Source organism: Ipomoea triloba, chromosome 4, assembly GCF_003576645.1.
Source record: "Ipomoea triloba cultivar NCNSP0323 chromosome 4, ASM357664v1".
NCBI lineage: Eukaryota > Viridiplantae > Streptophyta > Magnoliopsida > Solanales > Convolvulaceae > Ipomoea > Ipomoea triloba.
In genome coordinates, this window is record NC_044919.1 from 34,412,805 (window position 1) to 34,437,825 (window position 25,021).

Sequence of the window (25,021 nt, forward strand, 5' to 3'; positions counted from 1 at the left end):
ATATATATATATATATATATATATATATATATATATATATATATATATATATATATATATATATATATATATATGGCTCGACGAGCCACGAGCCTAAGACATTAGAGCTCGAGCTCGGCTTGATTATTAAACGAGCCGCTCGAGCTTGAATTTGACCGAGCTCGAGACGAGCTTTGACCGAGCGACTTGCGAGTCGTTCGGCTCATTTACACCCTTACTGAAAAGTAATTGAAAAATTTTGACCAATCAATGGTGATGAATACCTCTTGTACGTGTGCAGAATTGTACAATGGCTGAGAATGCAGAATCACTTGGACAACTTTAATTTGGATTTACTTTCTTGATGGAGCTTAAGATAAGTTCATAAAGTCTATGATATAGTTTGACAAAGTCGAGAAATTTAGATTTAAAAAAAATGTTGGATACCTTGGAATGACTTTCAAGTGAATAATATATGAAGTCCCGCTGAATAAATTAAAAAGTGGCTACACCGTACCACTCCAGTGCAAATAAATCCAATAAGATTTTATTTTGATTTATTTCTGACTGGTTCAAAAGATATCACTGATGACGTCAACAACACAAATAGTGACTCAGGGAGGTCATGTACCGCTGTTTAGGCAAACAAAACCGTGTGGAAATTTCTTAGCACCATCACTCTCTTCTATCACTTCAATTCTTCCAATCCCCATTTTTTCTCCATTCACTCGTCTTCTCCCTTTCTATATATACACACAAAACAATTTGGAAATTCATTTTGATCGTATCCCAAGAAAAAAACATCCACCTGGCAACAACGTTAAACGAACGATCGAATTGAATATACCTACGACGAGGACTAACAAATGGGTGCAGAAATAATCTCACCGGGTTTCCGCTTCTACCCCACCGAAGAAGAGCTCGTTTCTTTCTACCTCCATACCAAACTCGAAGGCAACCGCCCCGACATCGACCGCGTCATCCCCGCTCTCAACATTTACGATCTCGAGCCCTGGCAGCTTCCCAGTAAGCAGTGGCTCTGATACCAAATTGAAGCATGTGTTTCATTTCAATTAAAAGCTTAAACAACTTAAGCTGGTAGTTGGATTGCACATTTATGTTTATATATTATATGCTGTTGTTTTTCAGGGGTGTCGGGGGAGCTGTGTGCGGGGGACATGGAGCAGTGGTTCTTCTTCGTGCCGAGGCAAGAACGGGAGGCGCGCGGCGGGAAGCCTTGCCGGACCACCGCCACGGGCTACTGGAAGGCGACGGGGTCGCCCAGCTACGTGTACTCGTCGGGGAACAAGGTGATCGGAGTTAAGAAGAGCATGGTTTTCTACAATGGGAAGGCGCCCTGTGGAAGAAAGACGAAATGGAAGATGAATGAGTATAGGGCCATCGAAGAAGTAGTACTGCCGGCCACCTCCTCTTCCACCGCCACTGTTCCAAAGGTACCCAACTATCAGCTTAGACTTTTAGTTGAAATGGAACACATGTTTTAATTAATATGTACTGAAAATAAAGTGTTTGAACATATATATACAGTTAAGGCATGAAATGAGTCTTTGCCGCATATATGTGATATCTGGGAGTTTCCGGGCGTTTGATCGACGGCCAATAGGAGCACCGCCATCATTACAGAGAAGAGAAAGTGGAGAAGGAGCAAGTGGGAGTGGTTCCTCAAACATTAATATTAATATTAATATTAATGATGATGATGGCAAAACATTAATGGAGTTGGAAACGTCAAGCAAGAGTTCGCCGCCGCTGCTTAGTGCATCGCTTATGGATCAGCAGTGCGATGGTGGTCGCGTGAAAATGGAAAGCACTACCACCAACCTTAACCTATGCACCATGGTCAAAAACCTTGAACCCATTTGTCATGATTGGATGGGAAAAGCTTAATTAATTAATAGAATCATCACCGGCCAGTTGATAGATGTTGACGACGTAGAAATCATGGGACATATATAATTTTAATTTCCTTTCATTAGTACGTAGTATTATTGAAGATCTAGTTAGAAGATTTCTTGGTCTGATCTTCGATCCCTTTTAGAATTAACATGATCAAATTAAAGCAATTAGAAGCTAGATAGCTAGATCAAAATGATGATAACAGTCCCGGAATATTATGAAGCTAGGTTTGATTATTATTGTATTATATTATACTTGTATTGTATTTTTTTTTATTTGACGACTATCAATATAATACATACTTTGTTATTGTCCAATAATATGTATAACCATGTTCAATTATGCTGTATGTTTGTTGGTTCTAAAATATATTCCAAAGCATTCAGGGACAGGTTCATAGTTGGGGCAATTGTCCCTCTCCTCGCGCCCCACCCCATATATAGATAGTACATGTTTAGAGTATAAGTACAAATAAATGTTAAGAAAATTAAAGATGAGTTAGTCAATTTGGTAAGTTATGCGTGCAACTTATGAAGCTATGAAAGGTCTTGCGATCAAATTTACCCTTAATGTAAGATGGTGCGTTGTACTGTTGTTTGCTTTTTTTTTTTTTTTTGTATAATCATGTTGTATCTTTGTTAATTCTAACATATATTCCCAAGCGTTCAAGGGCAAATCCACAGTGGGGGCGGTTGTCCCATCTCCCCCACCCCACCCCCTATATAGCCCTAATATATATATATATATATATATATATATATATATATATATATATATATATATATATATATATATATATAAAGAGAGAGAGAGAGAGAGTACATTTTTTGAGTAGATACATATAAAAGTAGAAAAAAGATGAGCTAGTCAAGTTGGTAAGTTATGCATGCAACTTATGAAAGGTCTTGAGATTGAATTTGCCCTTAACAGAAGTTGGTGTGGTTTATCAGTGTTTGCTTTCTTTGACCCACATTTTTTTTTTTTTACGTATGATGTGTGATTTATAATGTATTTTCTATTTGAATCATTTTATCAAAAGTAATTATGTTTCATATTTTCGTATGATTATTTTTATAAAGTTTTGATATATTTTATTTTTTGTCCATATCCAACCGGAAATTGGCTTGTCCTCTCACCTAAGAAAATATTGAGTCACTGTAATTTATCATTTCACCATCTTGTCAGGTTGGAATACAAGCTAGGACCTTAAGGCAAGAGATTTTATCTTTTGTGGGCAAAATCAGTATCTTTGTGTGATCTATCTAATTGATTAGGCGAGAAGATAAGTATTATGTGATGACCATATAAAAACAAATTAAAATAATACCCCCATGCATAGGTAATTTGCATTGTCTTGTTTTGATTGATAAGAGGCGCATCTACCGGATTGTTTTGGCACTATTTTAACATTTGTTTTCCCTAATAAATGCGTTATGCATGTAGGGTTTTAGCTACTTACACGCCTTTGTTGAATATTCTGCATGCTTTATTGTCAGAAACATCAAACAAGCAAAGCAAAACATTGGTGTGAAAACCGAAGTCCATATGGTATGAGCATATATATTGTCGTTTAAGAAAAATGTACGTCACGTTGGGTTACTTCTTTGGTAATGTGAGCGCCACCGTCATGCCATCACCAACCAATTGAAACTACCAATCATATAGGCCAGGGCATCCGTCTTCTCTTCAATATGTTAAACGTTTGTCTAGTAGTATGTTCATAAGACAACTGGTTAACTCTCCGGACATAGACTAGTGGTTGAAAGGACGAATATGAGTGGTGTCTATCAAAATTTTTAGCCGTAGAATGAGGAGTTCAAACTCTAAATTGCGTAATAATAAATTTCTTTTTGGACTAGTGCACATTCTACATGTTGGACGGAATCAGGTAAGGGTCAAGTCCAGCACCATGTGGCTAGGGAGATTGTTGGGCGGAGGTCATGAAGGGCCAAGTCCAACACCCTACCTCTCCAAAATGCGGTGACGGTATATAAAGAAATAAAATTACGCCTTCATGAGCTATAACTTTTGACGTAGTAGTAAACGATTTGATCCTAACCGTACAATTTTCTCCTTTGCCCTAATCAGCCAACATGGATGCTATCTGGTTCTTATTAAGTACATTATTTGTGGGCTGTGAACAAATTTGTATTAATATTATTAGGGTTGTTTATTTGGTTAATTAATTCAATTAATAACCAAACAGAACTAATAGATAAAGATTCATAAATCGAGTTGCAGTAAAAGCTAATTAAACTGCAATAAGTAGTTTTTTTTTTTAATTACTTTGCAATAATTTTTTGTATAAATCAGTGTTTAAGTTTCTGGAAGAGTTAATTCCAGCAATAGTCCTCCGACTATGTTGATTTTCTAAAATTAGTCCCCGACTTTTAATTTGGACAATTTAGGTCCCTTAACTTTCAAATTCTTTCCAATGTTAGTCCTTTCGTCAAATTTTGGTTAAATTGAGGTCAAATGAAGGGGTGAAATTGTCCGTTCACATGTTTAGTGTATTATTACTCGTATTTCTCATATTCTATACGTTGTATATATGAATATAATCTCAGTCGAAGTCTCAATCGAAGCCATATAATCTCATTCGATGTCTCTTCGACTGATATTATATTCATATATATAGCGTATAGGACAGAAGAAATACGAGTATACAAGTGAACAGACGATTTTACCCCTTCATTTGACCTCAATTTAACCAAAATTTGACGAAAGGACCAACATTGGAAAGAATTTAAAAGTCAAGGGACCTAAATTGTCCAAAAGTCGGGGACTAATTTTGGAAAATCAACATAGTCGGAGGACCATTGCTGGAATTAACTCTTTCTGGAATAACTCTTTTAAGATCGTCGTATTTAAGCTTATGTATATGTTCACTACTTTAGCTCAATAGACTATGGGTGTGTATAGATATATTATCGTTAGTTTTGGTATCTTGACTTTTATTCACTTACATTTGGTCTCTAATTATTTATGTTGTCACATTTGTTGCATAAATATGTTTTTGTTGTCACATTTGGTTATGACAACTAAATCTTTGGTAATTAACTACTCGTCAAAAAATAAAAGTTTTTCTCATTCATAATTGCTAGAAGGAAAAAATCATCTATTAAAATTTATATACATAATATTATTAGTAAAATTTGTCTTTATAGCAACCTCTAATGAATATTTTATTTTTATTTTTTATTTTTACATTTTACAACAAGTGATTGAGGGAGATTTGGCTAATAGGATCAAATATGATAACAAAAATATTTGTGGCTTTATGCACCAAATGTGATAAAATTAATACAAAATATTTGATAACTAAATGTGAAAGTTGAATAATAGTCGAGAGGACAAAATTGCAATAAGTTTGTGTGTATACTATTTTCTATTTTTTTTAGTGGGGTCGAAATAATTGAATAAATTAAAAATGATTCTTTCACGTTTTGATAGAAACGTGTCACTAATGTGTAGTCGTGTTGGGTATTTTATTATTTCACACCAAAAAAAATACTTTAAATAAAATATAATGAGTCACATTTCTGTGATATCGTCTCACAGATCCTTATCTGTAAGATGGATCGGGTCGAGTCGGATCAATATGCAAATATCATATTTATATGTTCAAATGTAAAATGTTTGTTACTTGGAAAATGTAATGCTTTTGAGAAAAAAATGTAATAATACTATTACATTTTGATGTAAAAGTATTATATTTTCCATCAAAAGTATTACATTTTTCCTAATAAGTAGTGTTAGCAAGTGTTTGTTACTTATAAGGGAAAACATAATATTTTTGAGGAAAAATGTAATACTTTTAAATCAAAATATAAAAATATTATATTTTCTCATATAAGTAATAAATATTTTATTCATAATTAATATTACATTTGTAGTATTACATTTTCATTTTCATCTGACCCGATTTAACTCGTTCCGTCTCTACAATGAATCAGTGAGACGGTTTCACACAAGTTATTGCCAAAAATAATAGCGTGAGTTATAATGATTTACATCTCATATGCTCTGTCGTGTCGGAGCATAGGAAGCCCTCGAGATTGGGGATTCAACCTTTTAGGAACAATATATTCTGCAAGTTCATAAAAAGATTCCAAGATTATAAGAATGATACTATATTGATATTTTTATCTCAAAATATCAGCTGAACACAAATACTAGAATTTTAATTTGCTTACTGTGCACAAGGAGCCCATCACTTTGAGAGGTTACACATACATTATCGCTGGCGAGACTCGATCCAGAGTTATTATTCTCAAACTTTACTATCGTGACTAACTGATATATAATGATATGACTGGACTACGTTAGTCATGCACGTCAAAGCTAACACTCTTGAAATTCTTGGCAATTGCAGTATTAATTTCTCGGGGTTGGTTAAATTTCCACCAAGATTAGGGGAAGATTATTGTCGTTATTACAAGACCACAAAGCAACAACGTTGTTTTACTTTGTGTCAATGTCGTCAAGACTTGGTCCTTTTTGCGTTCACATTTGACACTTCACATCGTTACTAAAGAGAAGTCCCACCGTTGCCGTTGCCTTTCCTTTTCCGTATTTACGCGGAGCGGTGCGACCCAATTTTCAAGTCCCGAATACGGAGAATCTATCATGGTTCTCCCGATTACGATTCAATGGCGACAATCATATGATTCATTTTGGTGTCTCCTAAATATCCATCAGACCACTTCAATATTGTTCATTTTCATCAACATACTGTCCACCTTTCTTTATCTGAGCTTTTAAATCATGTAATATACAACACACCTTCCCCGTACTCTATTAATAACAATCTACGAATGAGTCAATATTTTAATTCCACCCTAACCCTCCGATTAATGTTTCCGAGGGTTAATAAGATCGGAATTCAAATCACACTCGAAGCAAAGTCTTTAGGTTCGAGAAAGTTGAAATTCAATTCCCTTCTCACATATAGTAATTCTGGAATCTAAAAACTTTCCAAAACTAATGGAGTATAAACAAAAATGATCAAAATCGTTAATTTGCTAATAACTGAAGTACCAAAATTAGACACAACAATATCTAAAGGGTTTAGTCTGATGGGGTAACACAATATGTATACTAGCTAATAACATGGTTTAAAATATAGTCCATGCTTGGAGGTTGGGAAACTTGTCACCAAGATCGAGAGGACGACAAAACAATCACTTCCTTTGCTACTTCTTTGAACGTCACATTAAGGGCCAACGCGTGCCATGATCGACCTTAATTAGTTTCCAATGCTATAGCATCATGTTAGCAAAAGACTCGACATGTACTCATGCTCCGGCACACATAAATAGAAACCCTCTGCCAACAGATGAATTTGATTTCCCAAATTTAATACACCCCTCAACCACTATATATAGAACCCACTAAACTCATTCATATCACTCTTTAATTGTACTAAGAACTAAGAACTCCCTATTAATAAATTACTTATTATTATCTTTTGGTGTTGTATCTCTATAGTGTACTCTTATCATTACACACATAGCATAAGGAGATTAAAGCTATTAGAATCTATACTTGAAATATACCTCACGAATTAAATCAATCATTTTTTTTTCAAATCTATACTATTAATAAAAACAATATCCTCAATTTTAACTTCCCGCCGAAAACAGACCTATAATATTATGGTTTGCGTAATATTGTAAAATATGGTAATACAATTCCTATCCCTAATATAATTGTAAATTAAAATAGAATTCCTAATAAAATATATTCTTCCCTACGTTCCTATTCGTAATACAATGCTAGACTAGAATTACTAGTGGTAATAATTTAGTATATATATTTCTCTGCAATGCAATCTATACTATTAATAAAAACAATATCCTCAGTTCTAACTTCCGCCCAAAACAGACCTATAATATTTTGGTGTGCGTAATATTGTAAAATATGGTAATACAATTCCTATCCCTAATACAATTGTAAATTAAAATAGAATTCCTAATAAACTATATTCTTTCCTACGTTCCTATTCGTAATACAATTCTAGACTAGAAGTACTAATGGTAATAATTCAGTATATATATTTCTCTGCAATGCAATCTATACTATTAATAAAAACAATATCCTCAGTTTTAACTTCCCGCCCAAAACAGACCGATAGTATTTTGGTATGGTTTGCGTAATGTTGTAAAAAATATGAAAATTTGGCAAAACAGACCGATAGTATTATGGTATGGTTTGCGTAATGTTGTAAAAAATATGAAAATTTGGCATAATTCAACCCGCAAGGCCAACCAATTTTCTGAACGACATTCGTGCATGCAGGTGTCGGCGCACGAGTCAAGCCTTTTTAAGTTCATTTTGAGATTTCATTTGCACCCCTGCGCGCGAGAGAGAGCCTCTATGTTATACAATTCAATAAGCCTTAGAAAAACTCTTGTATAAGTTGTGGTGCAAACCACTTCTCAAACCAATGTGGGACAAAAGTTACTTGAAAGGTTTTTCTCTATATTTTTCTAACTCAAATGGGTCAACTTTGAGAACCAATTTCTTATTTACCCATTATCAGTTTTGAGCGTACAATATATCAATCTTTTCGTCTAACTACGAAGAAAGTGGACCCCACATATATTTGTACCACAATGTTGCTAGTAAAATGCCATTTTATGCTAATTTTTTCCAACAATTATTTGTCCAGAGAATATCAACGTGTTGAAGGAAGAAGATGATATATAGTGAAGGGCAATATCATCTTCACTATATATCATCTTCCTCCTCCAACACAACGTTCTACGGTCAACCAACAATTACTCAACTGATTATCCCATTACTCCCATGTAAATTTTTCTCTAATATAGTTATACTTACTAAATATCAAAATATAAGTATACCTCAAGATCTTGCAATAACTAACCGACAAGTAATTAAATTAATGAATATGATGCAATAATGTAAATTATCTACCTATTGCATTTATACACTTATTTTAGAACACTGAATTTTTGTGATATTTGTTGCATGCAAGGAAGACTCATACTATAATTGCATTTATACACTTATTCATACTCATATTCGATGTTATAATTTATAATTTTATATAATTGTATATCGATTCAAATATTTCTTAAAATATTATAACAAATTCATTCCGTGTAACGCACGGGTGAAAATACTAGTATTTATATAATGATTCTTTCTTTATTTCCCTCTTCTTCACGAGAGAAATAATTTTCGAAACAATTACGACAAAAATGTCGAATTAAATAATAGAGGGGGATATGGAAAAGCCATTTTGTCCCTTGTACAGAAGGCATAAAGTAGACTTAATCATATATTTATTGTCATCCACAAAGAATCATTCTTTACGCGGCAAAGTTTGATAAGTTTAATTTGGGTAATGATGAGTTGTAACTCACTACCTGATTAATACACATTTAATTTAATTGATTAAAACCTCAATTCATATATATAAGCAGTCATTTTCCATTCATGCGTGTGGACATGGACACCGGCCATGGCCATTACACCTTCATTTTTTCCAAGCACGCACTTTGGAAAAAAATTTGCCCATTTCGTTTTCCTTAAAGACCCAATGCCCCAGTTTTGCTCTGATCGCCGATAATGTCCCCAAGACCGGTTCTACCGTCTTAATATTGTTCGCTATTATGACACAAATGAGAAAATTGTGCGAATAAGTCTAGCCGCTTGTGAGCTGTAGTGATCAAAATTTAATTCAAGTCCAATCAAATTCATAATCAAATCAGATTGTTAAGTAATCAAGCCAAATTTAAGATTAAAACGTTTTGGCTCATGACTGGTCAAACTATCTGCGAATTGTGTCATACGTAGACTTAATTACTATTTTAAGAAAGTAGTATAAGTTACTATTGAATTAGAATATATTATTAAAATGTTTGTGTAATTAATTAGAATTGAAAGGGAGTGGGTTCAAGCCTCAGTGGAGGTATCTGTTGCCTCTTTGTGCTTTAGTATGTTGAGAAAGTAGCTATGAACAGATACTACATTGTAACCCAGTCAGTAGAACTCAAAAAAAAATAAAAATAGAATTGGGTCCTAACGTAGTGGTCCAAGCATAAGCACCCGGCCATGACAGTAAACTGGCGAATGGAGACTTGGTAGCATGTGTTTTGACGTTTGAAGGGTCAAGAAGAGGTCGACAGCCACAGTCTCTTCTTATTGTATCCACTAAGATTGCTATCCATAAGAAATACTTGCAAAAACATATATGTTTTTCACATTATGTGATCATACCACGTTGTTGTCTACTTGAAGAATATTTAATTTTCTTGTGTAACGATATTGACGAATTGGCTCACAAATATTACACATTTAAATCAAGTAATCAACCCATATGAATATTTGAATTACTATTGATAGGCTTCAAGAAGAATTGATTTTCAAAATATTGTAGGCTTTCATATTATCATGAAACCCAACTTTGAAAATGAGGATATATTATTAGTCAAATGATATGTTAGTTATGGAAAATTATTATATAATATAATATATGTTTACTCCTTCGTATAACATGTTAGATCTAAATATAGTCTAATCATATAGAGTAGAATCTAGGAGAAGTCAAACCTCGTAGTAGCAGAAGCGGAATCAGTGTAGATCTCCATCAATAGTTGATATCTTGTTGTGTTGCCTCTTGAACGGTAGATTTGCAGAGTGTTAGCCGTTCTCAAAATTCTAAATGGTGTATTGATACTTTCTGAGTAGTATGAGTACCATAACTCAGGCATAATGGTGGAATAAAGACTAAGCCTAAATGTCCCGTCCAACAAATTACTTAATCGGCCTAGTCCACTTGCACCATATAAATATATTTATATGGGAAAAGTCTTACATAACATTTTAACAATAAATAAATAAATTGGTGGACTCCACCACAATAAATTATAAATAAATAAATACATACATACACAGCACGCGCGCGCGCGCGCACACACACACACACATATATATATGGGTTCATGTGCGGTTGACCTTCTTTGGTGCGGTTGTGCAGTTGCTTTAGGTGCGTGATTTTTCTTCAAGGTACGTAGTTTTCTTTCAATGGTAAAACTTATGGTGAATAATTTAATGAACCTAAAGCTTAAGGTGCACATACACTTTAGTATTAAATATAATTAGGTTAAAGTGTCATTCCACACCATGAATTATATTGGATTATTCATGCCGCACCTTGAACTTTCATAACGTCCATTTCGATACACAAACCATTAATATTTTTTCATCTAGCATTTTTCACAGGTTACCAGGTTACTATGATGACATGACACAAGTAATTAGCTTATGTTGATCTTCTTTTTAAGTTAACCCAAAAATTTTTAAGTAAACCCCAAAAATCAACGCCTCATGCTGCCCTTCCCCCGTGCCTTCAGCCGGACCAGTGCTCACTAGACCAAATCACCACAGCCCCTCCACAATCCACTGCTCCTCCCCTCCCTTGCGGCAGCGTGCGCCGAGCCCACCGACGACCTACCTAGGGGTGACCGCGCTTCGTTCTTCGCGGTTCCAAGGTTACACAAACCAGAACCGAAACCTTATATAAAGGTTCCGGTTCCAATTCAACCGGAATTTTTTTTAGTATATATAATTATATAAAATATGTTTTGTTATTATAAAAATCATATTATACATTTTTTTATTATTATTTTGGCTACTGCCTACTGGCAGTAGCTAAATATAATTTTTTTTTATATATATTTAGCTACTGCCCGTAGTTAAATGCCTAAATATAAGATTTTTATTTTTATTTTACGGTTCTGGTACCTGGTGTTGGGCTAGAAAAGGTTTAGAAGAAAATTTAAAAAAATCAAAAAAAAAAAAAAGAAGAAGAAGAAAACAAACAAAAAAAGTCCAAGTCAGCATAAATTACCTATAACTTGTAGGTAACCTGTAAAAAATGCTAGATGAAAAAAAAATTAATGGTTTGTGTATCGAAATGGACGTTATGAAAGTTTAAGGTGCGGCATGAATAATCCAATATAGTTCATGGTGCGGGATGATACTTTAGCCATATAATTATAATAACATTTAATATATATTAACTGAAGTTTAACGGTGTAAGTTAATTTTGTCCGATAAAGATAATAGTACAATATTTGTTATGTACAACTCAATAAGTATAGAAATACATACATAAATCATGGGTAATAACATTACTTTAGTCTTATAAGTTTTTTATTTAGATTTTAGATATTTATATTATTATTGTATAATAATAACAACAACAACGGAACCATTTTTATAAATTTGATATTTATAGTTTAGAAAATAAGTAACAAATTGTTAGGAATATAGCGGAATAATGCGGAAGCGAATAATCGAAAATTGAGAATTATAGAAGTTAAATAATAGGGACAATATAATAATGACAAATAAGGAAATTGCTAAATTGGGAAATTATAAAATATATATATATATATATATATATATATATATATATATATATATATATTAATCTCTTAATAGAGAATAACAAGGAAATATATATATATACGTACGTGAAGCTGACAAAAGAAAGGAAATGAATTCAAATTAAATTGATAATGAATTGTATTGATGCAAATTACAAAGCAAATGCCTATACCTATTTATACAATCAAAATAGGAGACAAAAACGGCATTTCATGGTGGAGAGATGAACACGGAACATAGTGTAGGAATGCGTACAGGCGCTCGACAAAAACGGAGAAATGGTCCAAGAAAATTTGAGCCACCCAAATTATCATATTCTAACAATCTCCACCTTGGATCAAATTCACTGTGCGAATTAACAGCTGGAACAACTAACTAAATTCAAACATTGTTTGAACTTAGCAATTGGAAGAGGCTTGGTAAGCAACCAACCACTTGGACGAGTTGACACAGGAAAGAGCCTCAGAATAACAAGATGGATCACCATCAAACTCATGTGCAACTGAAAGAGCATAAGCAACCAAGTGGGTTTCATCATCACTAGCATATCTAACAGGTTTTTTAATTGTCCTCCTAGGCCGGTCTTGGGCAATAGAGTGCTCTCGCTGTGGCTGAACGAGAGGCGCGGTGCTAGTAGATGCATCATCTTTAGTATTACCATCAGTGGTAGTAATACTATTCATAGGCCTGAACTCAAACTCCACCTTCTCACCAGTACTCTGCGTATCACCTGTACTGGGAATAACACGATCCTTTCCAGAAGAACGTAGTGTATTTTCATCAAAAGTGATATCTCGACTTAAAATGATCTTATGAGAATCAGGAGACCATAGACGATACCCTTTTGACTCAGAGGCATAACCAAGGAAAATGCATTTGACAGCTCTCGGGTTTAATTTACCCGTACTGGAATGAGCATATGCAGGACATCCAAAAACTCTTAACATAGAGTAGTCAACAGGATTACCTGACCAAACTTCTTCTGGAATTTTGAAATCGAGGGATGAATGTGGAGACCTATTTACCAAATAGGATGCAGTAGAAACGGCCTCGGCCCAAAAATCACGCCGTTTCCATAACCCAGCATTAGAGAGCATACAACGAGCTCTCTCTAACAGAGTCTTGTTCATACGTTCGGTAACACCATTCTGCTGGGGTTTTCCAGGCAAGGTCTTGTGCCTGGCAATTCCTTGTGCTGCACAGAACTCAGTGAAATCTCTCTCACAAAACTCCAAGTCATTGTCTGTCCTGAGCTTCTTGACCTTTTTCCCTGTCTGAGTCTCAACGAGAATTTTCCACTTTTTGAAAATAGAAAATGCCTGATTTTTATGTTTCAGGAAATAGACCCAGCCTCCCATAGATTGAAATTTAGTCGGTCCCCATAAATCAGAATGTATATATTCCAATACATCTTTGGTACGGTGTGTAGCAGTAGAGAAACTAACCCTCTTTTGTTTCCCAAAAACACAATGCTCACAAAATTGTAATTTACCCGTACCTGAACCGAGGAGGCCTTTCTTGCTCAGGATATGCATGCCTTTCTCACTCATATGCCCCAAACGCATATGCCATAATTGAGTGAGATCAACATCAGACATTGATGAGGATACCGCAACTGAACTTGTCACTGTACTGCCATGCAACACGTACAAGCTTCCAGAACGAGAAGCTTTCATAAGAACAAGAGAGCCTTTAATAACTTTCAGAACTCCACCTTCAGCTGTGTACTTGCACCCCAGAGATTCCAAGGTGCCCAATGAAATCAGATTGCATTTCAAATCAGGAATATACCAAACATTGGTAAGAGTCCTGATAACGTTATCATGAGTTTTGATCTGCACACTTCCAATTCCACTAACCTTGCATTGGGTATCATTACCCATCAAGACAACTCCACCATCAACTAGTTCCAGTGAGATGAACCAGTCTTTGTGTGGACACATGTGGAATGTACAACCAGAGTCCAGAATCCACTCAGTTTCACTCCGTTTGTCACCGGAGCTAACAGATAACATAACATCGCCTTCTGAATCATTTTCAACAACACTAGCCTTAGCAGACTTCTTCTCTCTCTCTTGCTTGTTCTTCAACTTGAAGCATTCAGTCACATCATGACCATGCTTCTTGCAGTACTTACAGGATTTGTTGGACTTACGTCCTTTGGACTTGGATCTAGATTTTTTATTGCTACTTTCCGTTTCAACTGAACGACCCCTAACAATCAAGCCTTCACCTTTGTCCTCAGACTTAGTTTCTAAGTCAAATTTTTCTTTGGANGAGAGGCGCGGTGCTAGTAGATGCATCATCTTTAGTATTACCATCAGTGGTAGTAATACTATTCATAGGCCTGAACTCAAACTCCACCTTCTCACCAGTACTCTGCGTATCACCTGTACTGGGAATAACACGATCCTTTCCAGAAGAACGTAGTGTATTTTCATCAAAAGTGATATCTCGACTTAAAATGATCTTATGAGAATCAGGAGACCATAGACGATACCCTTTTGACTCAGAGGCATAACCAAGGAAAATGCATTTGACAGCTCTCGGGTTTAATTTACCCGTACTGGAATGAGCATATGCAGGACATCCAAAAACTCTTAACATAGAGTAGTCAACAGGATTACCTGACCAAACTTCTTCTGGAATTTTGAAATCGAGGGATGAATGTGGAGACCTATTTACCAAATAGGATGCAGTAGAAACGGCCTCGGCCCAAAAATCACGCCGTTTCCATAACCCAGCATTAGAGAGCATACAACGAGCTCTCTCTAACAGAGTCTTGTTCATACGTTCGGTAACACCATTCTGCTGGGGTTTTCCAGGCAAGGTCTTGTGCCTGGCAATTCCTTGTGCTGCACAGAACTCAGTGAAATCTCTCTCACAAAACTCCAAGTCATTGTCTGTCCTGAGCTTCTTGACCTTTTTCCCTGTCTGAGTCTCAACGAGAATTTTCCACTTTTTGAAAATAGAAAATGCCTGATTTTTATGTTTCAGGAAATAGACCCAGCCTCCCATAGATTGAAATTTAGTCGGTCCCCATAAATCAGAATGTATATATTCCAATACATCTTTGGTACGGTGTGTAGCAGTAGAGAAACTAACCCTCTTTTGTTTCCCAAAAACACAATGCTCACAAAATTGTAATTTACCCGTACCTGAACCGAGGAGGCCTTTCTTGCTCAGGATATGCATGCCTTTCTCACTCATATGCCCCAAACGCATATGCCATAATTGAGTGAGATCAACATCAGACATTGATGAGGATACCGCAACTGAACTTGTCACTGTACTGCCATGCAACACGTACAAGCTTCCAGAACGAGAAGCTTTCATAAGAACAAGAGAGCCTTTAATAACTTTCAGAACTCCACCTTCAGCTGTGTACTTGCACCCCAGAGATTCCAAGGTGCCCAATGAAATCAGATTGCATTTCAAATCAGGAATATACCAAACATTGGTAAGAGTCCTGATAACGTTATCATGAGTTTTGATCTGCACACTTCCAATTCCACTAACCTTGCATTGGGTATCATTACCCATCAAGACAACTCCACCATCAACTAGTTCCAGTGAGATGAACCAGTCTTTGTGTGGACACATGTGGAATGTACAACCAGAGTCCAGAATCCACTCAGTTTCACTCCGTTTGTCACCGGAGCTAACAGATAACATAACATCGCCTTCTGAATCATTTTCAACAACACTAGCCTTAGCAGACTTCTTCTCTCTCTCTTGCTTGTTCTTCAACTTGAAGCATTCAGTCACATCATGACCATGCTTCTTGCAGTACTTACAGGATTTGTTGGACTTACGTCCTTTGGACTTGGATCTAGATTTTTTATTGCTACTTTCCGTTTCAACTGAACGACCCCTAACAATCAAGCCTTCACCTTTGTCCTCAGACTTAGTTTCTAAGTCAAATAAGCCTTCACCTTTGTCCTCAGACTTAGTTTCTAAGTCAAATTTTTCTTTGGCTTTGTCCTCAGACTTAGTTTCTAAGTCAAATTTTTCTTTGGACAATAGGTTCGACTTAACACTGTCGAAAGTTAGGACTCCAAGAGAATTACCATATAGCATAATTTCTTTGAAATGCTTGTATGATGTAGGGAGAGACATAAGCAATAAAATAGCACGATCCTCATCGTCAATTACGACATCAATATTTTCCAAGTCCAATAAAATAGAATTGAATTCATCCAAATGAGACTGAATTGAAGTACCTTCCGTCATACAGATTGTGTACAGCCGCTCCTTCAGGCGCAGCTTGTTCGCCAGAGATTTGTCCATGTAGAGCGAATCCAGCTCGTCCCATAAATCTGACGCAGTCGTTTCACCTATCACCTCACGTAGAACCGATTTAGACATGCACAACTGAATGGTTGAACGTGCCTTGTCATCCAAATCTTCCCAAACTTCATCTATCATTGTAACCGGTTTCTTCTTCTTCCCAGCTAGCGCTTTTTTCAAACCGTTCTGGGTTAGAACGGCTTCCATCTGAACCTTCCAGATAGAAAAGCTAATTTTCCCGTTGAACTTCTCGATATCGAACTTCGTAACAGTCGACATCTTTAAAAGTAATTCTCAATTAAACCGCTCTGATACCACTCGTTAAGAAAATAGCGGAATAATGCGGAAGCGAATAATCGAAAATTGAGAATTATAGAAGTTAAATAATAAGGAAATAATAGAATTGACAAATGAATTAACTAAATAAAATGGGAAAAGTATAATATATATATATAAGAACTCTCAAATGAGAATTATAACAAAATATATATATATATGTTCACGTGAGCAAGAATAAGGAATGAATACAATTGATAATGAATTGATGAGGTGCATAGAATTGAACACAAAGCTAGCTATTTATACAATGCATTAAAAGAGAAAAATGCGGCAAGGAGCGGAATTCCAACGATTACGGCGGAGAGCGTAGGAACGAGTACATGCATGCGAAGCAAACGGAGAACTGGTCCATGCTTAATTTGATCCACACGATTATGTCTAACAATTTTTTTTTAATGAAAATCTAAGTGAAATCAATATTTATACGTATATTACTTTAATTAATAGACCTAGCAATTCGTGTATACATGTTCGTTTATGGGTCGACACAATAACGACACGAACCAATAAAACTAAACCACGGAGACGAAACATTAAGATTAACGAGAACGACACGAACCAATAAAACTAAACCACGGAGACGAAACATTAAGATTAACGAGTTAAAATTCTTACCACCAACATAATTTGTTGATGAATTTACACAATAAATATGTTTTGTTAAACGGATTCTTTATAGGTCTAACGGTTGACCACAATAAACATAAGGGATCCTAACTCCTAAAGCAGAACCCAATATATTTTAATACTTCAATTTCTTTTCAAGTTCTAAACTCTAGAGTTATTACTTTACTAATTTAAAATAATAATCTATACTATATATAAAAGCATTATCCTCCTCCAGAATTTTCCCGCCCAAACGTAGGGGTATTTTAGTAATATGGTAATAATAATAATAATAATAATAAATATTAATAATATTAATTATTATTATTATAGAATAATCTATATCTATACTTCTATATCTATACTATATATAAAAATAATATCCTCATCCAAAATTTTCCAGCCCAAACGTAAGGGTATTTTAGTAATATGGTAATTATTATTATTATGATAGAATAATATTAATTATTGATTGTAATTTTTTATTAGTAATTATGGTAATGGTAATTAGTAATTATGATAATTATTATGATAGAATTTAGTTTTAATTTGTTATTAGTAATTATTAGTAATTAAGGTAATGTTAATTAGTAACTATGGTAAGTATTATGATAGAATTTTTATTATTATATGATGATAAAATAGAATAGAATTATAAACCTTCCCACTGCTTAAATTCCACGTTTCTGATCATAAAATCAAACTTTATGAAAAATTAACAAAATTTCATTTATAGAATTAATAAGGTAATAATTTCATTTAGAATTAATAATTAAAAATGCTAAGTAATTAATTATACATTCCTTTTGAAAAATTAACAAATTTATAATTCTCACCATTTCTACCTATAAATACAATGGATTATTGATTTTGAAAATCATAATTCTTCAATTTGCATTGTCTGTCTCTTCTTCCCGTTCTCTGTGAAATCATATCTTGGCGGCTCTCTCATTTTCTTCTTCCACCGCCCTGTAAATAGAATGGATTGGTGTTGCATCCATTATAATATCAATTACAATATCACTTTACAATACCGATTTTAAGATAATAAATATTTGTTGTAGCACAAGATTGCTTTTGTTTTAATACTTTGACGTTAGTCTCAATATTTATACTTCGATTTATGTATGTGTATGAATATTTGTTGCAGTATGAACACATGGTGTTGCTGGAGTTGCTAATCAAGGGTCATCTAGAGCCGGAGAAGAAGATATGCAAAGGAGTCGGTGACGACGGTGATGTTTTTGGAAATCAATAAAAGAATAACACACTTTTTAATTGTAAAATCCATTGTTTCCTTAAAACATTTATGTATTTGATTTTGAAATAATTATTAAATTTTATATTGATATTATATGGCATATAATATATATATATATATATATATATATATATATATATATATATATATATATGTATGTATGTATGTATGTATGTATGTATGTATGTATATGTGCTTTCCTCCTCATTTTCTTCTTCTTCTTAACTTTTTTATCCCTTTTATTAATACCTAATAATAATTAGCATAAATACTTATTAATAAATTTAAATTTATGTTAGATAATTATTTAATTATTAGAGAAAATATAATTTAATTGTACTATGGAAACATTATTTTTAATAATTTCGATTTAATAATATTATATCTTAGTTATAAAATTTTACCTAATAATTTTAATATTACAAGGGACACAATAAATATCATAAATAATGTTTAATAATTGTCAAGTTGTATTTGGCAATAACAACTTATACTTAATTGTTAAGTCAATTATAAAATATTGTGTACCTATAGACACACTACTTTTAGTACTACGGATGTGACTAAGGATTATCTTAATTATTAAGGATATGTATTTAGCTTGGTAATAAAAAGACTTCAAAAATATGAATTATAGTAGCATGGTACTCAATTAGTAAGACAATTATATTAGACAATCTAATTAATAATTTACTTTTTAAATTATTTTTTTAATGATAGAATATTTTCCTAAAGTATATACACAAATTATACTAATAAGTATAGTGTTAAAAGTGTGTGTGTGTATGTGTGTGTGTGTGTGTGTATATATATATATATATATATATATATATATATATATATATATATATATATATATATATATATATATATATATATATATATATATATAAGCCATAAAAGTGTCATAATAATTAAATGGAAGAATGAGAATATAATTTATTTTGTAATAATATTATACCTTACATATAAAATAAGTATATTAGGCAATTATGCTAATAGATAATTAATATTTATTTACGTTAATTTTGGCAGTTATTACAAAAAATTAATTTCTTATAACTGCCGAAATTAATGTACCTAAATATAATTATCTATTAGCAAAATTGCCTAATATACTTATTTTATATTTAATGTATAATATTATTAGTACAAAATAAATTATATTTCCATTCTTCCATTTAATTATTATGATACTTTTATGGTTATATATTTATTTATTTATACTTAAGGTATAATATTATAAGAACGTAAAAAATAAATTATTCTTTCTATTTTTCTGTGTAATTGAGTGATACTTTTGCATTAATCTTATAATCAGATAAATGTACACTTTCAAATATTAAAATTGTTTATAATTTCATTTTTTATTTTATTTTCTAATTATATAATAAAAAAATTATTCGTGCACCGCACGTGTAAATTGAGATAGGAGCGAAATTGATTTTTCAGATTGAGTGAGAGGGGGGAACGGTCGTGGACTCGTGGTAGAGATGGGTAAATTATGATATGGACCAGAGTCCACCTTGCAAGGTGGACTTGGGTCCATGTTCATAATTTTAGAACTCTATGTTTATCAATGTATTTTTTTAAAATGTTAATAAATAAATTAGCTTATCCAATGTAGTTTTTTTTTTCCAAGCTATACAGTTTTCATCCGATTACCATATTATTTGCAAACATCATTATTTTACTCTAAGAAGTCTAACTATAACACGTTAAAAAAAATTAACCAAATTAATTACACAAATAAAACCCTAAGGATAAATAAAGTATAACCTAAAGAGCCAAATTTTGACATGTTTAGGTAGAATTATAGCTCTTAACATATTATACAGCCCAACTGTTAGGCAAAAACACACAACAAATAAAATATGTCCACAAATCAAACATTCATGAAATAAGGTTAATCTATACACTTTAAAAAATAAAAAATAAAAAAAAGAGTTAATCTATACATGTCTGCTTTCGAAATATCTTATAATTCATGAAGTACTAAGGTTCTGGATATTTTACTCCAGTAATTCTGAAATAAAGCACTAAAAAGTTGCAATTCTAGACAATTTACTTCAGTAGTGATGTAAATTAAAATAAGTATAAAAATTTACAATAACAATATATAATATAATATCAATGTCATCTACAAAAAGGTTTCAATAATGTGTAATTCAAAACAGTTACATTGATATACTATTATATTTTCTTTTTATACAAACATGACAAAATTGCTATATATTAACACAGAAAATATATCATCCATATAAATAATTTCTATAACTGAGTTGCTGGACAACGAGATAATTAGCCCAATTAATACAAATCGTAAACATTGATATATAAAATGTCTAAAGTTTCAGCACCGGATGCATATATATACACATTGGCTATTAATTAGGTAATTATTTGCTCAAAGATAACATCATAAAACATAATCGATCAAACTCAATTCTTCAATTTCACTATATAATATTCAATATTATAATTTACATAATTGTATATCGATCTAAATATTCTAAACATATTATAGCAAATCCATTCCGTGCAACGCACGGGCGGAAATACTAGTTAATATTTAAGAAAAATAACTTTATAGTATATTTGTGTTTATGTTTTAAAAAATAAATCAAATAGAAAAATATAATTGTATATAACCACTAAAAATTTTAAAAAGTAAAAAAAAAAATATTTTTCAAAAATCATTTGCGGTGATTTTTACCAAAACACAAAAAAGGCCGTGGACTCTCAGGTGAAAGGTGAAACACCCACCACTGTACTTCCAGCCTACTCTCCCTTTACCGTCAGCATTCCGAACAATTGTTTATCCATTTGGTGTCGTCAGCGGTGGTTAGATGGCGATACTGTACGCGTTGGTGGCCAGGGGGACGACGGTTCTGGCGGAGTTCAGCGCCGTGACGGGGAACACCGGCGCAGTAGCGCGCCGGATTCTGGAAAAGCTGCCGGGGGAAGCCGAGTCCAGGCTCTGCTTCTCTCAAGATCGTTACATCTTTCACATCCTCAGATCCGATGGCCTCACCTTCCTCTGTATGGCTAACGACACCTTCGGCAGTATGTGCCCTAAATCCCAATTCTGAATCCATATCATCACTGTCATTTTCTTTCAAATTCATACTTGTCTTATTATTATTATGTAACTATTTTATCTTTAATGTTCTCGATTTTTCTGAAACAAAATGTTATGAACTAATTTTTAGCTCAATTCAATGTCACTCTTTTCTCCTGCCATAGTTTTTCTATGAGCTTGGAGATAGTTAGATTAGGAATTTGTGCATTCACTTAGTCTGGGATTATACTGTGAACTATTATGAATTAGTCCTTGAACTTGCGGTCAAATTTGTGGACAATCATTAGGTATAAATTTTTCAGATACCTGCTTTGCAAAGTTGGATTATCCCAGAGTTTACTTTTTTCATTTTTCACTTTCTCTTTCTTTCTGTGGTGGAGAAAGTGGGCAAGACTGCAGAAATCTATAAGGCTATCAATCTAGGAGTACCCACTTACACACCATCATAATTAATCAACCCATTAAATTATGCCGGCAGTTGACTTAGTATAGTGACATAAAAGATTGAGAACTTAGAAACTACTCTAGTTTGTGGTTGTGGTATTTGCTCTAGTTTTGGGAGAGAATTCCAATCTAGTAACTAAACAGTTTACAAGATGTTCATTACTTGACCTTGACTGCAATGAATGGTTGGTTGAAGGGAGGTTGTTGAGGTCATGTTGCTTGCTCTGTATGCAAAGAGTAATTTTCTCTTAGCTACCTATACGTATACCCTATTTACACTTAACCATCTAAACTTTTAGTCATAACAAAAAGTAGCCCTTATCCATTTAGTGTTAGACTAAATTCCGACCAATTTTCTGGTGAATTATATATGATGTGTATATCACATTATTATGTTTAAGAGCAATTCTGTCATTTTATACTGTGTGATATACACAACCAGAAAGAGAGCCAATTGAAACAGAAACGCATATCATTGTTCCACCAGTTACTCTCTCCAAATGATATATATTTACTTGTATATTCATGGTGTATGTATAAATACTTTGAATATATGTCTCCAAATTTGAGCTGATCTTTGTCTTCTTTTCTTCTTTTCCTTGACCAAAAAAAAAAACTGTTCCTTTGTGAGTTTGTGCATATTTGATTTGTGCAAAAGATGCAAAGTTTGCCTACACTAGAGAAAGAGCAATGTCTAAAATTGGGACAAACAAAACCAAAGGCTACAGGCTACCTGAGAAATCTTTCACTTTCCTTGCTCTGAGGTCGAATGACAATCTTTCAGATTCAAAAAGCAATTTAGTTACTGAGACATTTGAATCAACATCAGGACTTGACTTTTTCTTGTCCCTTTGTTTTTGAAAGTTTTATTGATGAAAACAAAATTCAAACTTTTGTATCTTGTGACAATTATAGCCAAATCTTTTAAAGTTGGTAATTTAGTACTAGAATTTTAAATGTTGGAGCAATTTTAGCCAATCTTTTAACTCCTTCACACACACACACACACACACACACAAAATCCAACCCAATATTAATGTTCAAATACAAATAAAATTTTTGATGTGCAATACTTGGAATTTTTGGGCAAACTTGTTTGTTCTGAATGTCTAGTGCCTAAGCAAAAGTACAACGCACTCTAAATTGTATTTCATTAATTGCTAACTAGGCTTTTGTTTGACTTCACTTAGGGAGGATACCATTCTCATATTTGGAGGATGTTCAAATGAGATTTATGAAGAACTATGGTAGGATTGCTTCCCATGCACCTGCTTATGCAATGAATGATGAATTCTCAAGGGTTTTACATCAACAAATGGAGTTCTTTTCTAGGAATCCTAGTGCTGACACACTAAATCATGTTCGAGGTGAAGTGGGTGAGGCAAGTGTTTCTTCTATTGTTATTAAAAAGAGAAAGAACTACATATTTTATTTCAGTTTGAGCAGAATAAATTAGTGAATTATTGTTATAACTTGATCTCGAGGATATATTATTCAATCATAAGGGAGAAAATATATTTGATATTTTATAATTATAATTCAAGTCTATCTAGTAAAATTGTTGGAATGCAACTGATGTATTTGCCAATACATGCTTTACAAATGAAGATTTAGTATTTTAACTTGATTTGCTTTCTGCCTTCTGCTCCAGACTTCTGTCTCTTCTTTTTTGTATTTCTATAGACGTGACTTTTCTAAAATGTTTCTTTCTCTTATCTGTAAAATTTAAATCCAGATACGCACCATCATGGTGGATAATATTGAGAAAATACTTGAGAGAGGTGACCGAATTGAGCTTCTGGTTGACAAAACATCCACGATGCAAGATAATTCATTTCACTTCAGGAAGCAGTCAAAGCGCCTTAGACGAGCTTTATGGATGAAAAATGCAAAGCTCTTGTAAGTCTTTCTTGACCTGAAACGGTCATTTGTCCATAGAAAAAAAAAAAAAAAAAAAAAAGGAGACTCTGATTTCCCATTTATTAAGGGCCCATTTACTCACGGGAGAAATTTTCCATTTAAAAAAAAATGGAAAAATAAAAATGGAAAACAAGAGACTTTTCTTTAGGAAGCTATCTATAGACCTGCAAATTAAATGACTCTTCATTCTAAGAATTTCCCTACGAGACTCACTAATATCAGCCATTGATCTGGCCCCAATTGGAGGACCCCAAATAACTCTTGCATTTCAAACTTTAGTACAGAGCATGAAAAAGTAACAATTAACCCATCCATTTGCCTACTTAATCCATTGAGGAGTGCAGAGTTTTTACTCCTGTTTGCTGATGGGCACTAACTTATATTTTGTTTATGTTCCACAGGGCTTTACTGACAGGCTTGATTGTCCTCCTCCTCTACTGTATAATTGCTGCTTTCTGTGGGGGTATCACCCTAAGTTCCTGCAGATCATGACTTCTTGGGGCAAGCCGGTGGCTCTTTGGCTATCAACCTAATGAAAGTTATAAGAAGATGGTGTTTGCCTATCAGTGTAAGATGTTCAAGACTAATTGAGCAGTAGTTGGGGATAAAGCACGATATGATTTGCATTTTCTTAGTTGGTACACACATCTTCTGTAAATGTGTCTTCGCCTTCCTCTATTTTTCTGAAAACTGCTGATTTGATATATATATATATATATATATATATATATATTTTTTTTTTTTTTTTTTTTTTTTTTTTT

The 25,021-nt window shown here is 33.4% G+C and overlaps 2 protein-coding genes across 2 annotated transcripts; both read left to right on the top strand.

Annotated features, from left to right (window-relative positions):
* The first annotated feature begins 741 nt into the window (after positions 1-741).
* LOC116017123 (NAC domain-containing protein 90-like) lies at positions 742-2,213 on the top strand. Its single transcript, XM_031257653.1, has 3 exons — positions 742-1,005; positions 1,129-1,433; positions 1,528-2,213. The coding sequence occupies exons 1-3, from the start codon at positions 846-848 to the stop codon at positions 1,885-1,887; spliced, it is 825 nt and encodes a 274-aa protein (XP_031113513.1). The 5' UTR covers positions 742-845; the 3' UTR covers positions 1,888-2,213.
* Positions 2,214-21,550: 19,337 nt separating this feature from the next.
* Positions 21,551-24,950, top strand: LOC116016946 (vesicle-associated membrane protein 714). Its single transcript, XM_031257414.1, has 4 exons — positions 21,551-21,880; positions 23,531-23,721; positions 24,076-24,239; positions 24,662-24,950. The coding sequence occupies exons 1-4, from the start codon at positions 21,664-21,666 to the stop codon at positions 24,750-24,752; spliced, it is 663 nt and encodes a 220-aa protein (XP_031113274.1). The 5' UTR covers positions 21,551-21,663; the 3' UTR covers positions 24,753-24,950.
* Positions 24,951-25,021: the final 71 nt, after the last annotated feature.